The sequence below is a fragment of the Leptinotarsa decemlineata genome, unplaced genomic scaffold, assembly GCF_025532065.1.
Source record: "Leptinotarsa decemlineata unplaced genomic scaffold, Ldec_3_MD MMD2_tig00001064_RagTag_RagTag, whole genome shotgun sequence".
Classification (NCBI taxonomy): Eukaryota; Metazoa; Arthropoda; class Insecta; order Coleoptera; family Chrysomelidae; genus Leptinotarsa; species Leptinotarsa decemlineata.
Genome location: NW_027412558.1, coordinates 2,511,789 through 2,526,120, shown reverse-complemented (window position 1 = coordinate 2,526,120; position 14,332 = coordinate 2,511,789). Strand labels below are relative to the sequence as shown.

Below are 14,332 nucleotides of genomic sequence, written 5' to 3'. Positions count from 1 at the left end.
CCTCTCATGTATAGGCAATTTTTTGCGTCAAATTTTTTCGGTGCATTACTTGCCACATATGTAGTACAGTTGGACTAACAAAAGATTACACAAGCGTCATCAATAAAATACACAATAAAAGTCACGCTTTCCCACAGCATCCTTTTCTTCTACGAGTTAAAAACGAAAAATAAAATCAAAGTATAGTTCAAGTAAACGATATAGTGCAACCTACCTTCCAACAGTTCTCCTTCAATAATATAGTTAGGGAGCTAACTAATTTTGTTATTCAATAATCATTTCTGATTATATAAGAATCACAAATTTGAAGTTTATATAGATGCCAGTCTTCTTCGGTAATATTAGATACTTCTTCTTTAACTAGCTCTATATTACCTTCTTATCAAATTTTGGGAAATTATTTTTACGCCTGATGCTTTGTTTCAATTTTCCCCAAATCAACTCTATGGGATTGACACACAAAAAGAGGGGGGAAGTCTCAGTATGGTGTGTTCATACTTTTCAGCAATACTCTCAAGGGCATACACTTTTTCAAATGTTTTAAGTAATCAAGTAATTGATTTTTGGTATAGTAATCTTCAAAATACAAATTGTTATCTATTGAAAAACTTTGTATTTCATCTTACAGATTTTTATTCGGTTCTTTGATGAGCTGTCGCTAATGATAGGAAGCCTTGTCAAGAAATATTAAACTACTCGCATCCAAATTCGGGATCAATGTGTTTTCAATCATTCCTCAAAAATATTAGTTTCCATGTTCTTATGATAGTCAACATTGCAGTCCTCAACTTTCCTTCCACATAATTTCAAATAATTCGAAACCCATCCTTTACTTCCTCCGTAATGCACAATGATTAGTCGCGATTCTTTGTTTGCAGGCATGTTAGGCGTACACATTCTCGAACCATCAGTCAAAATTTCGTAACTGTGTCGCAAGTGTCATACCAAGTTTCGTCCAAATAGAAAATTTGCCGTTGTTCTTGTCTATATTTAGTTATTTGTTCCAAGTATTTGTTACGCAATTCCACTATTCTTCTGCTTTCGTAACTGATTGACGTTTGTTTATTATTTTAAATTCAAATCCTAGTTTCTTTATCCAAGAATTTTGTCATAGCAGCTCACATTATGGCCGGAGGTATTCAATTTTTTCGTTATGATTTCAGTTGCAGGAATCTCATTGCTTTTGTAACAATCGTATATTGTTTTTTCCATGATTTTATTAGATAAACATCTAAAGGTTTTGGTAATCTCGTATCACATCGCGTCTTGCGTTCATAAGGTTTGTTTTCGACTATTTTACGTACAGTTGAGAAAGGAATTTCGGTCAAATCTGATGTTGCTTGTAATAGTTTGTTTCCCTTGAAACCAAACTTGAAATGTAAATTCTTATATACATTGAAACATACTCTCTCTGTTTCGATATTCAAATACATCCGAATCTTATTCATCGGCATCTCTTTTTCGCATTGTTCACCATTACTATTGGAATCATTACACAAGAAAAAGTCTGCGTTGTTATCACACTCGTTATTACTATTAGTACTTGTCCAAAGTCGCCACATTTTAAACAGATAACAAAAATTTCAAGTAATTATAACTGCACCAATATCGAAATTCAACACTCATATCGCGATCAGTTCATGAACTGAACATTGACGACACAACGGCGATACTCATCCCCACATCTCATCTATTCGTCACCGTAACATGACTTCGAATTCAATTTTATGACTCTTCAGCCAATCATAAAACTCAGTAAAAATTATCCAATAGGGAGCGCCAATTCTTCAGTCCACGTGGACTAGTTGACAGCTGCATTATTTCTCTGTATTGTTTATTTTTTTGGTCTTTGAGATGCCGATATCTTTAACTATTCACAATACAGGTTACTTCGTCTATACCTCAGGGTACCCAGCACTTCAATTGGATCAAAGTCTCTGACTTCTCTGACCGATTTGTTCCGATTTCCAGTATCTGCACGTAATAGTTTGATAGTTCAAAAAAGTAAGTTGAACAGTGAAAACAAAATTCGATATGAAAAGTTATGTGATACAAAGTTTGGCAAATCCAGCTGTGCCTCTTGATATTGGATGCACGGTAAATCAGTCGGCGGAATGGGACGAGTGCTCATTAACATCGAGGAACTCGTGTAGTGAACATCGTGTTAGTACAGTAAGTTTGGATTGTTTGACATAGTAGCCAATTCGCTTCTCTTTCATTACTTAGCCCATTTCGGATATACAAATTGATGACGCATGTATAATCTTTTGTTGCACTTATTACTTCGTTCAACTGTATTGCTCTCTCTCAAATTTCTTCTTTTGTTTCAAAGCATGGCTAACTGATACTGGATACGCATGAAGGATGTGGTGAATCATGTTTCTAACTATAAATGATTGTGATTCATCGCAAATCAATAATACTCGTCTAATTTCAGAAGGCAATTCTCTAGCATTGAAAAGTAAAACCATATGTTGCATGAAGGAAATCTACACCATATAGCAAAGTTTGAAAACTTACACTAGTAGGATAAAGTCACAAATAAATCAATGAAGTGAAATCAATATTTCTCGGCAAAGTATATATCGATTTCATTGTACGCTCCAAATCCGAATTAAACTAGAAGCGAAACAAAGGAAACATCGAGTAATCTCTAAAGCAACGAAAATATTTCTACATTGTTTTTGTTAATGAACGAGTACTCCTAACCAAGATTAAAGAATAATCGTCAATGCGTCCAAAACAAGATTAGGAGGGAAGGGTGATGGTTCAGATCACCGACGACTGGCAAATTGATGTACGAAACAGAGCCAAAAAAAAAACAAAAAGAAGAAGAAACAAGGTTAAATGTTTCCGTGAAAAATGAAAACTTACTTTTTTTATGTTTGGGCCGATTTAAAGTCAAGTTGACAGAATCCACGTTATTTTGCATTGATGACGTTTTTTTAATATTCCATCCAATAGTTGGTGGTACTATCTAAAAGTTGTTCATGTCAACTTTCAGGATGTCAGTTGCAGGTGCATGGAATTTATCGTTTTATCATGTCATTCAACAGTTTGCATCAAACAAAAACTATATAAAATACACGTCATTAACATAATAGATACAACTTGAAAAATTGAACATTTATATTTTTTTTCATGTTTTTACTATAATAAAAGTTTTCAACATGAATATTCAGCTGAAAAATACTAAAGAAGTCTGTTTTTAGCACAGTTAGATTCAAAAGAAGCTCCATAAAACAGCAGGTGCACAAAATCAACAGAGAATCATTGAACCTTTTTTAGCTTTTCAACCCAACACAAAAAACTATATTTATTCACATATTTTCCTAGTTGCTACATTCAAAAATATAACTTTATTATTATATCAAATTAGCCTATTTCCACAGTGAAAATCAGTTCATCAGAGAATAGTTGAATTGTATGTGATCGTAGTACTACGAAATTCTCGTTGTAATTCAAAACTTCCGAAAATACTACATCATCCATTTGAAACTTCACGTGGCATTCACGCAATAAACTTCTAATTTTACACGTACGTCTATCAAAAAAGCGCAAGTTATGCCAGATAACATACTCTGAAGTATGATCTCAAAGTTCACCTATTAAATTAATGCAGACCTCATTTCCGTTCCAAATTTGTTTGGCAAACCGCTGAACCCACTTCAATTGCGAAATTTATACATGTCTCCTTCGACAAGTCAAATAAGAGCTTCGACAAATTTTGAAAATTAGTGTTATAATTTTTTGTTAATCAGGCTCGTAATTATTGGCAATTATCAAAAGGAATGAAGACAGCTTCAACATAGTTTTGTCAACGGAAATTGTGACCAAAATCGCTACTTTCAATCTTCCAACACTGTTCCGAAGAAATAACTGCTTCGAGAATAATATACAAGTGTTCCGAATGTTCAAATAAAATTTTTCGCGGGACTGTACACTAAGAAGTACACCCTTTCTGACATTGGCCTAGGGTGACAAGCACTCTTTCTACCTGGTTTAGTTTACGGGTTTTATATCTGTAGGTGAAAACTTTCACGAATTCATTCAAATATCATGAAACTACTTTGTTGTGAACGGACAAAAGGACCCCCTGTAAGAATGGTGACGTCATAAAAAGTTGGACCGAAGAGAAGTCACCTTCAAAAAAATTAAATAGCGAGCAAAAGATGAAACATATTCTAATTACTGGGATGTTCAACCCGGTAAATTACTCCATAAACTGAAAGTTCATTTCACAAAGGAAAATGTTCTATTTAAGTATCAGTATCAATCAATAATTTTGCATACAAAAAAAAGGGAGCTAATAAATAATTCAGACGCTTATCTTAACGTTTCGGAGACTGAAATCTACCCCCGTCTTCCGAACTGGAAAAATCTAACAAATATTGCAGTTTATTTTTCGTTTCGTTTCATTTTCAAAATTTTGAAAGATGTCAAAGTTGTCAAAGTTTTTGTCCATTGCTTCTTCATCTACAACTGGCCATCTAGCGTTTTCAAACGACTCCAAAATCGCTATAATCATTGTGTTCACATCATATGTTTCAAAAAAAATGTGTAACACATAGTCATCTCTCGGGGGAATAGTCCAACCATCACCTGAAGGCGATTGTGGATACTAACAAACAAAACGTCGTGAAGTAACTTTTTCAATTTCATTTTTAATTGTTCGATTTTTAATTTATTCCTTTTTTTTTATTTTATTGTAATTTCGCTTCAAGTTTTATTGCCTAATAAAATCGATATTTTTAGCTACTCATTTTAATTTTATCAACATGAACTTCTAAACAAACAGAAATTGTTGTTACCGCAAAAACTCATATGCCGGAATAGATTTCTGGCGCTTTTATTTCCAATCGAATCTGAGGCTTGAAAGACCGTGTTGGTCGGTGGTTCAAGCCCCAGGCTGAACAATCGATTTTCACTAGCTATCGTCCAACCCGTGTCAGGAAGCACACGTTAAAAGATAAGGCCTCGGTAATCTTTATTTAGCAAAAGTTTCGATTTCTGAGGGTTGTTCGTTGGATTGCGACAGCTGGCTAACGGAAAAACATATTTTACACAATTTTTTTATATATATTAAAAGAATTATTTTTTTCGGTATTCTACGGACTTTCTGAATGACTGATTCGGACAAAAGAATTTTGTCGACTTTCGACATGAAAATTACATTATTTGTAAATACAGTAGAACCCCGTTTATCCGAGTCACGTTTAACCAAGCTCCGGATTAACCGATGTTATATACTGGGTGAGTCAAGCTTGGGATTCCACTTTTCAAAAATAGGAATGAGAAAAAAGTTTGTTTGAAGTAATACGAGGGTTGCTAAAATATGACAAGACAAGTACCTATCGAAGAAATAACGGATGCCTTGCAGGAAATCGGAGAAGTCGATGACGATGACGAAGTGGTAGATGAAGAGCCTGCACCTAAGATATCCCGCCAAGAAGGTTCTGCTGCTTTAGAAAAGGCTTCAATTTATATTGAGCAGCAACCAGAAGCAACACCGCTGATCTACTACTTCTTAATAGATGGCGGAACATTGCAGCGATATAGATAGTTATTTTACTGTTTTGTAATGTACTTATCTACATTCCACATATATAGGAACATAAATAATGTTTTATTGGGGAAAATAAATGAAATAAGTTTTCATTTAACCGAGATGGGTTCCCCTCCCATTACCTCGGATAACCGGGGTTCTCCGTACTAGGAAATCACATGTATGATTCGTTGAGTAAATGGAAATTTCAAACATTGAAAGCTATTCGGACTAATTATTGGTCATGACATTCTAATTTATTTCACGATAAGAGGGGGGAGTAGAACAGAACATCGATAAGACCACAGTACTTGTTTGTATAGTTCATAGACGATAATTATAAGGATACACAAATTAGAAAGAGTATTTGTGTTTCGAGGTTATCTTACATACACTAGTAATGGTTATTGAATATCGATTTAGACAAAAGATAAACACTGGTCATGAAAATTTAATGATTGCAATAAGGGATGATTTCGATAATAATAATTATAGATCATAATCTTCGTTCGAGGATCACAACGTTTGAATCGACGTCATGGATGGTTTTGAAATTGCGAATGAATAAAATGAACATGAGCATTGTAGTTTTTGAATAAAAAGGTATGCAACACAGGAATTCAGAAAGAAACTGAGCCAGAAGACAGAAAAATCGATGGAACTGGAGATTTTGAAGTAAGGAAATGAGAAACGAAAAGAACAGAGTGTAGGAAGCACGGTTAATGTTATCTGATGAAAAACTACGCGAATACCATAATACTAATGGAATACTCTGTAGATTGTTACAGACTCGATTTAAAAAAAATATCTGATATTAGTTTCAGAATTACGTTCGATTTTTGGGGTCGACGTTGGCAAATAGTTCCTTTTTAAGTAATTTTTCATAGAGAAGGTTTATAGGCTATCAATTTTTCTGTAACTCGCCACCAGATGGTGCCGTAGAACAATTTTTTAAAAGCACTGTTCTAAACATTGAAACAGCAGCGTTACAGTAACATAGTACTAGTATTTTATATGTCTTGAAATTTTCCAAATAGCGCCATTTCATTCCCAGCAGAAAATCAACACTGCATTCACGAAACTCGTTTTTGAAAATATGGGGTGTCTATGTATGGTGTAGACAGTGTAGACATACAATAGAAAACTGAAAGAATCAGATTCAAAAATTGTCACTGAATATTGTGATGAATTATTTTCCAACTCGATTTTTTCTTCGGAAGTTTTTTTAAAGACAAAACACAAGCACCCCAGGAAAATCCTTATGGCGTTCTAAGAGCGATGCCTGTGCGAAAGTAGCGATTTACGTTGGATTTGAATCGTTTTTTTCGATGTTCTAGACTATCAAGACAGCTTCAAGGTATGGTTAGGGGCGGATCTCCCTCCATACATGAGAACAATAACCCCAAAGAGGTTTATAAAGCATCAAAAGTTGCTGAAGTGTGTACAGTTTTCTGGTTCGGTACAGCAATTCCAGCAATTTCCAGTAATCGACGACCCCTTGCAAGAAACGTTATTTCAGGAAGCTGGAGAGCCGTACACAAGTAACTTCTCGTTCTGATTTGGATTATTTAAACGCGCATGTAGTAAAATCACACCAAATATAGTAAAAGGTGTTAACGTGTAAACGATATTTTTCAGGCTGGAGTCAATTCAAATGGATATCAAAGAATTTTTATAATATTCATATCCTATGTAGACTCACTTCGTTATAGTTTCATTCTTGGAAACATGTTTTTAGAATCGAAAATGAAAATAAGATCAAAAATCGTCTTTAAATATTTTGATCTATGAATGACTTTCAACATATGAATTAGGTGTTCCTATCGAAAATTTGCAAATTATAAACATATCCTTGTCAAATGGCTTACTCCGAATGATCAAGAGTTGGTAAGAGAGTCTATATGAGAAAAAAAAATCAACAAAAAGTTATATTAACAAGATATGAAGAATTTGATGAGTTGAAAATAAGAACAAAATTTAAAAGTTTAGACAAAAAATGAACAATGAGTATGAAATTTAGAAAAAAATAGAAACACTAATTTGTGAAGAGAACGAATCGGGCCTGAAATGAAAGGGAATAATAAAATAGATCAAATAATATGTTCAGGTGAACAATATGTGAACAATAAAAACGAAGATAAACTAGTTACTCATCAACCGAAGTTTGATATGAAATATTTATCCTTATTTTCTTTTTTTGTATCTGGTTTCATCATTCAACTTCATTAGTTCATCATAATTTTCATTCTTCACATAAGAATTATTAATTTTTTCACCTTCTTTCAATATTTCCTTTTTTATCTAGCTCATCGGTATCTTTCGTACCTGGTATTTGATTCATTTTTAACCTTCCATTCACACATTTTTCATTTTTAGTTCTCGTAGAATTCAAAAATGGTAACACCTGTTAGGAAACATAGTTAATTAGCTCTGACTAAGCTGTAGTACTTGTCACATTACCGTTTGATACCAGACGCCCTAATATCGCTGGTCCTAAACCTCCCTCCTTCAAGAGTTCTCAGCTCCTCATCGCATTATCGAAGTAAATTTATTGAATCAGCATATAAATATCGAAAGAACCACGAGAATTGACCTTACGCCCCTTAGCGCCCTCTCGCGGCAAGAATTTTCGTGGTTGCTCCAAATTATGTCTCAAATTTCAGTAAAACATCTACATCGAAATCCACTGTAGAATCGACTGAAGCGTTCGTATCAAATAGTTGAAAAATGAAAGATAAGCGAACTTTCAATTCAACTACTGATTGCTAGCTACTTCTAGCCAAACAAACTCGACGATAAAAGATAACCGATACAAGTTGGCGGCCTGCTTGACTCTGGATCAATGCTGGCAAACAAATAAATTCCATGGCCACCAATGTTAAGTGCCTACACTGCGTTGGTATTCAGAATTGTCGGAGAGCATATTTTTACTACTGACAAACGTTTTTGCTGGCCAAGTACTGCGTCAATCTAACAGTTTAGAGTTGACTGATCGAGCAGTTCCGCAGGGATCAATGATATGGTCGTTTTTGTGTGTCATTATGTGATATTTCTGCGGATATCCCCAGATTTGAACAACGAAGCGTTCATGATTTTTCTAAACTCATTAAAATATACCTTCAACGATATTTCAAACTCCACGTTCCATATATATGGCCTCAACAATAATAACGGAATAAAACTTCATTATTAATAAGTGGTGAATGTTAATTTTCATTTTGAAGTTTCATTTTATTCGATGGTTAAGTGAGTGTGAGTTTTTTTTAGTTAAAAAAAGCATCCTCCATAAATAAGTTTTCCAATGATGAATCATAATGAACGGGGTGGCAACAAAATCTTTTTATTCATTATACGTGCGCTTTTTATATGGTTTATCCCAATCTCACTGTGACGGTTCGTGGACATAATAACTGTGGAATACAAAAGTCAAACAATTTGTATTCATTTTCTAATGCAGGTAAGAAATAAATATATTTTGTTTTTTCGGTCTCCTTGTTGAAAATCAATTTGAAAATTTTCTCAAACACACAAAACTAGTTGTCCACACATCAAATGACGATAATCAAATTAATCATTGAAGGGTGATAAATAGACTAAGTATGTTTGTTTCTCGCAAGCTCCCCTACTGAATTCCTAGCAAATGATTTTCAGAACACAATTATAGGTTATAATGTGAGACATCTTACGACGTCATTAAATTTCTGCATATAATCGCTTTGCCACGTAAGAAAACTGTGATGACGTCAAAGAATTTCGCACACCCGCGATGGAAAAGCCAAGGTTACCTTTGTCCCATTAGCAGGTATTATATTTCTTGTAAAAGAGGTGTAGTTGAAGACAAACTTCCCACTAAATAAGATCGCACTTCATCGAAATAAAAAATCATAGCTGTGTTTGAAAAGCAAAGAAAACATGGTTTATTTTTGTTTGTCTGTGAGCAGTATGAAAATATACTGAAAACTGTGTTAATAAATAGGGTAATAACCACATCTTTGATAATGTAGATTTTATTATCGTTTTGCACAAACAAACAAATCATTCCGAGGCTTCAACATAAACCATTCTGTTAGGAAAATATTTTGTGTGGTATTTTGTTCAGGTATAAACTTTCTTGAAGTTACCAAGTACCTGGCTTTAACTTTTTGTTTAGATAACATTAGGATGAACATTTTTGCTATTCAAAATAGTCGAAGTTAGGTACAGGGTAGTGTATTTTGGTCCTTCGGGACGGATTCACTAATGGAGTTCATAATAAATTCTTCTGGAAATGCAGTAGATAATGAAAAAACATTGTGTTTGGGAGCGGTTTTGGAGAGAAGACTATTTCAAATGGCTAATGAAGTATTCAAAAGATTAAGAATCGGTTTTCAAGCAAAACAAACTTTCTTGAATAAACTTTCTGTAAATTGAAAATAGTGTTCCTTCAGGCTCAGTATTCAATTATTCAACTCAAACTGTTAAAATATGTAACAAAAATGTATTGAACAAAGTGTTTCACAAAGTTCACAGTTCTCTATGTTATATAATATATTCTGTGTATTTCCATCTCATATAGAAATATATTTTTAATATACCTAATAAAGGGTGACTAAAGACTCTTTCAATTCATTTTCTTGATTGGAAATTGATGGCTTCAATGAACTTCAATTATATATAGAAACTTCTGAAAAAGAAAGGTTTTAGCTGTTTTCTTCTCCATCTTTATACAAAAAAAAGAAACTGGGAATCTTTCAAAGAAAGAAGGAAGGCAAATAATTTCGAAATAATATCTTTGAAAAGAGCGGAATATTCCTACATTTTTTTGTATAGAGATTGAGAAGTAGAAAGCCAAAACTTTTCTTTCCCAAAAATTAATCTCTCCTAAAAATATACTCCTTTCTATATAGAAACTCTTAGATCTACACATCTATAAAGAATGTGTATCATAGTTCACTATTTTCATTCACAAGTTTGTTTTATTTTAATATTTCTAGCTAACATTACATTTTTCATAATGTCCCATTTAGTAAGAAAAGATATTGTGTAAAATGATTTTGCCAAACATAAGCACACATTATATTTTTTATTTCTACTACTGGAGTGTCTACTCTATGATTTTGTGAATTTTAAGCTTTGAAAGTAACTAATGGTATGTACTAATTCACAACTTGAGTGTTATGTTTCAATTTACAGAAAAAAAATTATAATTATCTATCCTTCATAGCTCCTCTAGTCGAGATTTGATGTGCAACTAAAGACATTGCAAAGTATTTTAAACCGTTAATAAGTACAGTTTATTGTATGATTTTCACCATAAACTAATTTTATAGTGAAAATCATACAATATACTGTATTAATGAGTTTTCATAAAGTATCAGCCAATTCTATTCAATTAGCAAAGTATTTATTTTAAGGTTATCCATCAAATATATATCAAGACAAAAAACCCAATCATTAATTAAGTATAGTTAATTTACTTTCTAAGAACTGCTTGTTGATTCATTCATGTGAAACTAGTAATCACGTAATTAGTACTCACCATTAGGTCCATATTTTGCTTGATTCTTTTTGACCTGATCCAAGGTAAGCCCTCGTTCTGGATCAGCGTCAAAGTATTTCAAAACTTCATCTACCGTTTTAATGTGACCGTCCTCCATGGTGCCCGAGTGTCACTTTCTGAAATGGAAACAATAATAAGAACAAAAATTTGGAACTTATTTTCAGAAATGAAACATTTGTCCGCTTGTCAAAAAGTGACTTTGAATAACAAGAAAATTTTGAGGATCGCTTGATTCATTGATCATTCGAAATCATAAACTGAACTAGTATGGTGAGCAAAAATGTGCAAAATGTATGTCAACCTACAAAGAAACACCTAAAAAATATAACAAACCACTGCACTGACTATCGACGTAATAGAACGTTTCAAATTTGCACTCACCCTTTACTAGAGAAACGTGTAAAGATTACTGAAGGATTATAACCTAAAAAAAATCGTGAATTGCACAGTCACAGCACGTCACTGGGATTTTCCTAATACCCTATCTTCTCGCGAACTGTTAAGCCACGCAAAATATTCATTTTTACAATAACTGGACTGAGAACATTAGAAATTGGCAGATATAGGAACACAATTCGCTGTCCTGTTCTTTCTTTGCCCCGGACGATTCGTAGTTCCTGTCGAAACTTAGAACTAGCGCCACGTTATCTAAATTATTTCCGTGTATGACTTGACATGCGCTCTTTGATATCGCTTCGTCAAACAAATTTGAAAATGAATTCGAATTTAAATTACAAACTAAAGTTCGGTTTGAAAGAAACAACGAAATCACAAACCTCAAACTATCTGTCTCGTTCAGGAACTAAATTCAGAAAATAGTTCCAGAGTAGTTCTGTACGCATGTGGCATGTGGACGTACCGCATTGGTGAGTCCGTCTAGCGAGCTATCACGTGACCGTGGCCGCGCAAACTTTTAAATAGCCCAGCGGTTACAATGATAATAATTATTAGAAATAAATCGGGATATTATTTTAGAATGCGTCATTAGTACAAAGTTGTTTTATTTTAGAACTGCCTCAAGGAATGGCCCGGTACTGGGCTGGCTGCCAACCGGCCAGCGACGATTTTAGCACACGTATTTCGTCTTCATAATTATTCTGGCAAGTCTGACGAGCGGATAACCGCAAAATATATAACTGGTGTCTTACACACTTTTCACGAAATCCGTGGTATTATGTAACAACTGGAAAAAAGTCCCTAGTCACGGATTGTCAAGCACTTTCCCTACACAATACAAACAAATGAAAGCAACGTTTGTCTTACTCTTACGAATTTAGTCCAGTGGTACCTACATTTTTAGCACGAAAAATGATATTTTTATAAATCCTTGATAGATGTTTCACTTCACTGCACTTTCAAACTTACCGCTAATCACAAAGTGGTCCCACCGTGTATGCACTTGTTTTTCAGTTCGTGAAATGAAAGGTTACGAGCGACACGTACTTTTAGGCCCCCATGGAAAAACACATATGCAATGTTTCACTAAACTGAGGAGAACAAACGGGCACCGCTAACACAACGTTGGAGCTTTTATAAGTTCGGTAGCTACCTGTCGGGGACTCTGTCCATGGGCACGCTGCCAAACCGGGACTACAGAGCCTCCCCTATCGTACCGAAAATCACGACTTTTTTTTAATTATGGTGATCGGCAGCAAAATAATGACTGCAGTAATGGGAGTTCACTTAATTAAGGTGAATTCAAAGCTGCCTAATGGCACCAGTGATATATCTTGTTCCGAATATCAACATGACATACTGCCGCTCTCGAACTAACTACTGATGAAGCCTAAATCGTGAATTTTCAGATTTAAAAAAAATAAAAACAATCTGGAGATGCGGGGGATCGAACCCCGGGCCTTTCACATGCAAAGCGAACGCTCTACCACTGAGCTACATCCCCTGATAAAAATTATAGTCGACAAATTGTTGAAGAAAGATAATATATAACATTATATGTTGAAATCTAAATTAAGTTATATTATGTATACTTTTTAGTTGAATTGAATTGAACAATAGCGACCTGAATAATTGCATTAACTATCATAATTCGTAGCAGTCGAATAAATTATCAGTGCATTGTTTCAATGTGGAATTTTGGAGTATAAAATTACTTTCCATCTTTTTAGTATAGATATATAAAAAATGAGCTTGATATTACATCATACAAGTATTAATTTTTTGTCTATCTGGTGGTGGAAAAGTTCAGGAGAAAATTCAAGAAAATGCCACAGGAATCTAATTCTATACCTCATTGTGCGATGTGTCGTATATAATTATTCTCTCTCTGTGTACCTCTTTATGAGAAAAGTGTGAAATGAATCAATAGTGGGTTTTATTAATCAGGTGATGAATGAAAAAATACGAGAAAAAGTAAGAAATCTATAAGCATATGAATTGGTAGGTATCCCAATGTCTTGGACTCCCTTTTGCATCAACAAATATTTCTTTGATTTGCGTCTAAATACAAAATATCTGTTACTCAGTTTCAAAAGTTGAAAATGAAGTATTCAGTGGTTAAATCTGTAAAAAAAAACGATAGAATTTCACATCTCCATCAATTCTTTTTTAAACTCTTGCCAACCAAAATTGTTATTGACTAAAATAATCAAAAACTGGATTTTCAGCTTTTCACTGATTGGCTACACTTTGATATCTGTTAGTCTCATTTTCTTCTAACTCGGCGTGTATAAATAAATTGTTATTGCAAAAGTGTGAATGGGGGGAAATTACTCATCAATGCTTCTGATTGAAACTAAGATGAAAATTATAATATTTATCTCAAACTTCAACTTTCGTTCCAAGTCATACTCGAGTTATAATAAAATGTAAGACAAAATAATAGGAATATGAAAAACGCAGAAAAAACTATAACTGCAAAATAGCAATAATTGATCTAATGAATGGAGGATCTGGAGGATGAGGTATACAGGTTATTGTTGTCTTTCTATGAACAGCAATCCTCACATGTCTTCAGGAAACTCATGCAGAAGATCACCGACCATTTTGATCTGTGATTCCCATATGTTTATGTACATAAATAAATGATTTTGTACCTATCAGCTGACGCCTGACAGTCTTGACATTAGGTGCGTTTTGTTCGCGTAATGATATATTAGATCTATCATTCCCGCCCCAAGTTATTCGATATCTACTCGATCAAATGGTGTTTCCATTTCGTTAAGCTAGTGCAAATTGTATGTATCCTTCAGTTGTGAATACATTGATTAAGGATATAAATACGCTGGATG

At 33.9% G+C, this 14,332-nt stretch overlaps 1 protein-coding gene and 1 non-coding gene across 8 annotated transcripts in view; both read right to left on the bottom strand.

The window, feature by feature from the left end:
• Window positions 1-12,609, bottom strand: part of SERCA (ATPase sarcoplasmic/endoplasmic reticulum Ca2+ transporting SERCA) — a 53,706-nt gene extending 41,097 nt beyond the window's left edge. For 4 of the 7 annotated variants that reach the window (XR_012465500.1, XM_023166167.2, XM_023166159.2 and 1 more), the window contains exons 1-2: window positions 12,450-12,609; window positions 11,064-11,200 (exon numbers count right to left, since the gene is read on the bottom strand). Coding sequence is in view for 6 of the 7 variants with exons in the window: in XM_023166167.2 (XP_023021935.1) it covers window positions 11,064-11,181 (118 nt within the window). In the remaining variant the exon portion in view is untranslated. Of the gene's footprint in view, window positions 1-11,063; window positions 11,201-11,465; window positions 12,001-12,376 lie in introns of those variants that run through there. The other 3 variants (XM_023166144.2, XM_023166154.2, XM_023166138.2) reach the window with 3 other exon arrangements.
• A 303-nt stretch (window positions 12,610-12,912) lies between these two features.
• TRNAA-UGC (transfer RNA alanine (anticodon UGC)) lies at window positions 12,913-12,984 on the bottom strand. The gene has a single exon. It is a non-coding gene; the product is annotated as a tRNA-Ala (tRNA).
• Window positions 12,985-14,332: the final 1,348 nt, after the last annotated feature.